Here is a 4,339-nt window from a genome sequence, read left to right on the forward strand (position 1 = left end):
ATCCAGCTCTCCGGACTCTGCTGCAAACAAAAAGCGCCGGTTCTGGCTCCCTCCTCTCGCCCCCCGACGCGCACCAAGAGAAACAGTTTTCTACAGAAATGCAACAAGTAGCACCCGGAGTCCGCAGAGCGCCCCGCGCCGCCTGACTTGGCCGGGCGAAGCCCGCCTGCAGAGCCGCCGGACAAAGGACGGAGGAGGGGCTGGACGGCGCTGCGAAGTCCCAAAGAGGCCATTTAGTGACTCTGGCCAGGCCAAGGGGAATGCAGAGGAGACACAGAGCCGGCTGGCCAAGAGGACGATCCGGCCGCAGCACGCAGGGCGGGCGGCGATGGAGGCTGCCCGCGCCGTGCGCTTCCTGCTCGTGGTGTGCGGCTGCTTCGCGCTCCCGCCGCGGGCCGAGCCCGTGTGCCCGGAGCGATGCGACTGCCAGCATGCCCAGCACCTCCTGTGCACCAACAGGGGGCTCCGCGTCGTGCCCAAGACCAGCTCGCTGCCGAATCCCCACGACGTGCTCACCTACAGCCTTGGCGGCAACTTCATAACCAACATCACGGCCTTTGACTTCCACCGTCTGGGGCAGCTCAGACGGCTGGACCTGCAGTACAACCAGATCCGCTCTCTGCACCCCAAGACTTTCGAGAAGCTCTCGCGGCTGGAAGAGCTGTACCTGGGGAACAACCTCTTGCAGGCGCTCGCCCCAGGCACGCTGGCCCCGCTGCGCAAGCTGCGCATCCTCTACGCCAACGGGAACGAGATCGGCCGCCTAAGCCGCGGCTCCTTCGAGGGCCTGGAGAGTCTGGTCAAGCTGCGGCTGGACGGGAACGCCCTCGGGGCGCTGCCGGACGCAGTCTTTGCCCCGCTGAGCAACCTGCTCTACCTACATCTGGAGTCCAACCGGATCCGCTTTCTGGGCAAGAATGCCTTCGCACAGCTGGGCAAGCTGCGCTTCCTCAACCTCTCTGCCAACGAGCTACAGCCCTCCCTGCGCCACGCGGCCACCTTCGCACCGCTGCGCTCCCTCTCCACCCTCATCCTCTCGGCCAACAGCCTGCAGCACCTCGGGCCGCGCGTCTTCCAGCACCTGCCACGCCTCGGCCTGCTCTCGCTCAGGGGGAACCAGCTCACGCACCTCGCGCCGGAGGCCTTTTGGGGGTTGGAGGCCCTGCGCGAGCTGCGCCTGGAGGGCAATCGGCTGAGCCAGCTGCCCACCGCGCTGTTGGAGCCTCTGCACAGCCTGGAGGCGCTGGACCTGAGCGGCAACGAGCTGTCGGCCCTGCACCCGGCCACCTTCGGTCACCTGGGCCGGCTGCGCGAGCTCAGCCTGCGCAACAACGCGCTCAGCGCGCTATCCGGGGACATCTTCGCCGCTAGCCCAGCCCTTTATCGGCTGGATCTAGACGGCAACGGCTGGACCTGCGACTGCCGGCTGCGAGGCCTGAAGCGCTGGATGGGCGACTGGCACTCGCAGGGCCGGCTTCTCACTGTCTTCGTGCAGTGTCGCCATCCCCCGGCCCTGCGAGGCAAATACCTGGATTACCTGGATGACCAGCAGCTGCAGAACGGGTCCTGCCCAGACCCCTCGCCCTCAGCTTCCCTGACCGCCGACGGCAGGCAAGGACCCCTGCCCACGGCTGCGGGGGAGGAGATGACGCCCCCTGCAGGTCTCACGGAGGAGCTGCCGCCGCAACCGCAGCTCCTGCAGCGGGGGCGATTTCCACCTGGGGTGGCCTGGGATGGGGCTGCCAGGGAGCTCGTGGGCAACCGCAGCGCCGTGAGGCTGAGCCGGCGGGGCCCGGGCCTCCAACAGCCCAGCCCCTCCGCCGCTGCCGCCGCGGGCCAGGCCCCACAGCGCCTAGACTTGCGAGAGAAGCCCCAGCGGGGCCGTCCCACCCGGGCAGATCCCGCCCATATGGAGCCCACCCCAACTGCCTCTCCCGGCTCTGCGCCGTCGCCCGCCGGCGAACCCTGGCAGCGCGCGACGAAGCAGCGCCTGGCCACGGAGCAGCAGGAGCGTGCTGCCCACTCCGACGGCGGAGCCGGGCTGCCGCCGCTGGTGTCCGACCCGTGCGACTTCAACAAGTTCATCCTGTGCAACCTGACGGTGGAGGCGGTGGGCGCAGACAGCGCCTCGGTGCGCTGGGCTGTGCGCGAGCACCGCAGTCCCCGGCCGCTGGGCGGCGCGCGCTTCCGCCTGCTGTTCGACCGCTTTGGCCAGCAGCCCAAGTTCCACCGCTTCGTCTACCTGCCGGAGCGCAGCGATTCGGCTACGCTGCGCGAGCTGCGCGGGGACACCCCCTACCTGGTGTGCGTGGAGGGCGTGCTTGGGGGTCGCGTCTGCCCGGTGGCTCCCCGGGACCACTGCGCCGGGCTGGTCACACTGCCGGAGGCCGCGAGCCGGGGCGGCGTCGACTACCAGCTGCTGACCTTGGCCTTGCTGACGGTCAACGCGCTGCTGGTGCTCCTGGCCTTGGCGGCCTGGGCGTCTCGCTGGCTGCGGAGGAAGCTGCGGGCCCGGCGGAAGGGCGGGGCCCCGGTCCACGTTCGCCACATGTACTCCACCCGACGGCCCCTGCGCTCCATGGGCACCGGCGTGTCCGCCGACTTCTCGGGATTCCAGTCCCACCGGCCGCGCACCACCGTGTGCGCACTCAGTGAGGCGGATCTCATCGAGTTCCCCTGCGACCGCTTCATGGACAGTGCGGGAGGTGGCGCGGGCGGCAGTTTGAGACGGGAGGAACATCTCCTGCAGCGATTTGCTGACTAGGTCCAGGGCGTGTAGAGACCATCTCATTGGCACCAAGGAGCCGCCTCTCTGTGGGGCCCACCAGCCCACCTCAGGGGAAGTGCCCTTTTATGCACTTGCCAGAGAGGCCAATGGGGACAGAGGGCCAATTCGGGCACCATCCCCCAATTCCCAGTACTCAAACTGTAAATGGATGGTACTTGGTGGTCAAGGCCAAGAGTCTGGGACAAATGAATGGTGGGATGCTGAGGTGGGAGGCAGCCTTCACTTGGAGGCTTTGCCACAGTTATACAAATGGCTTTTGTAGCATTGCAATGCAATAGCCTGGCTTCTTTGGAGGTAGAAAGGGGGTGCTTGTGCCCCCAAATGGCCAGAAAGATTTGGGTGCATGCTTTTTGTTTGCTCAGTGTCACACAGAGGACTTTTGTTTCTATTTAAGGAAAAAGGAACTTATTACCATTACAAAGGAGGCTTGGCCTGGGACTCCACTGGTTTGGTGATCTCTGCCAGGAAGGGGGATGTAAACAGGTGGTAAAGTTTAACACAGCCGCCAAGGAACTCATTTATGTTGACTGATAGAGCATTCAGGATACCATAAAGTTTAAATAATAAGAGATGCAATTTTTTTAAAACAATGTGAAAAGCTCTGACATTTAACGAACTGACCAATTGACTCAAGGACTGTTTTAGTTGAACTGGGCCATTCTATGATGTTACTTTTAACATTAACAGTACAAGAGCGTTTGCTGACTTGGAGGATAACTAAGATTACGTACTTTCTCAGGAGAAGACTGCATGCAAGACTTCTCTGTCAGGGTTGCTCCTGTGGCTTTTTAATTTTATTTTTTTAAACCTATATATGGAAAAAGAAATTTCAATGCCAGATTTGATAAAAGAATGTAATGTATACATAGCTGATGACCCCCTGGGGAACACCAGCATTCCAGTTCACTTACCACATCTGTGACAGTGTGTTTAGATTGGAATAAATGTGATGTGGTACTTCTCATGTTTTTATCAGTGACATGGTTGACTGTACCCTAATTCTCTTGAGTTGCAGTTAAGTGAGGAAGGTAATTTCCTAATAGGGAAGCAAAAGGTGATTGTCAATTGATAGTTTAATGTTTGACCACATTAGTGTCTTTCTTTATATGATGTAGTAGAGGGGAAGAAATTATGGAAAACAAATGTGAAAAAAATACACCAGTGGGTATCTTTTCTACTAAAACCAGAAGATTGTTATGAGTACTTAAACCTCACTGTGAAATAATGATATATTTTGCAATTAATCCCTCCCCAACCCAGTGTCTTACTGTGTTATTAAATCTTATCTTTTAGCTAATAGTTGCAGCATTTCTTTTAAATGTTTTTGTTTTAAACTTAGGGGTAGGATCCTTTATTTGTTTGGTTGTTTCCAGTTATTTGGGATACTTTCATTCCCTGCTATTTATGAAGTACATGTTTATCACTAAGTATAGTGGTTTGGTTTACATTAATAATTTGATTTACATTAATAATTTTATGTGTGGTCTAAAAATGCAGTTACTAAGAGAATGTACACTGTGGTTATGTTCACAGTGGTCATGGATTTATCGA

At 58.4% G+C, this 4,339-nt stretch overlaps 1 protein-coding gene across 1 annotated transcript; it reads left to right on the forward strand.

Moving 5' to 3' along the window:
* The first annotated feature begins 258 nt into the window (after positions 1-258).
* Positions 259-4,085, forward strand: TRIL (TLR4 interactor with leucine rich repeats). Its single transcript, XM_009002224.4, has one exon. The coding sequence runs from the start codon at positions 329-331 to the stop codon at positions 2,762-2,764; it is 2,436 nt and encodes an 811-aa protein (XP_009000472.1). The 5' UTR covers positions 259-328; the 3' UTR covers positions 2,765-4,085.
* The last annotated feature ends 254 nt before the right edge of the window (positions 4,086-4,339 follow it).

This window comes from Callithrix jacchus, chromosome 11, assembly GCF_049354715.1.
Source record: "Callithrix jacchus isolate 240 chromosome 11, calJac240_pri, whole genome shotgun sequence".
Taxonomy (NCBI): Eukaryota; Metazoa; Chordata; class Mammalia; order Primates; family Cebidae; genus Callithrix; species Callithrix jacchus.

What these genes read in the sequence shown, in the direction of transcription:
- TRIL (XM_009002224.4), top strand. Translation starts at nt 329, where the DNA reads ATGGAGGCTGCCCGCGCCGTGCGCTTCCTGCTCGTGGTGTGCGGCTGC.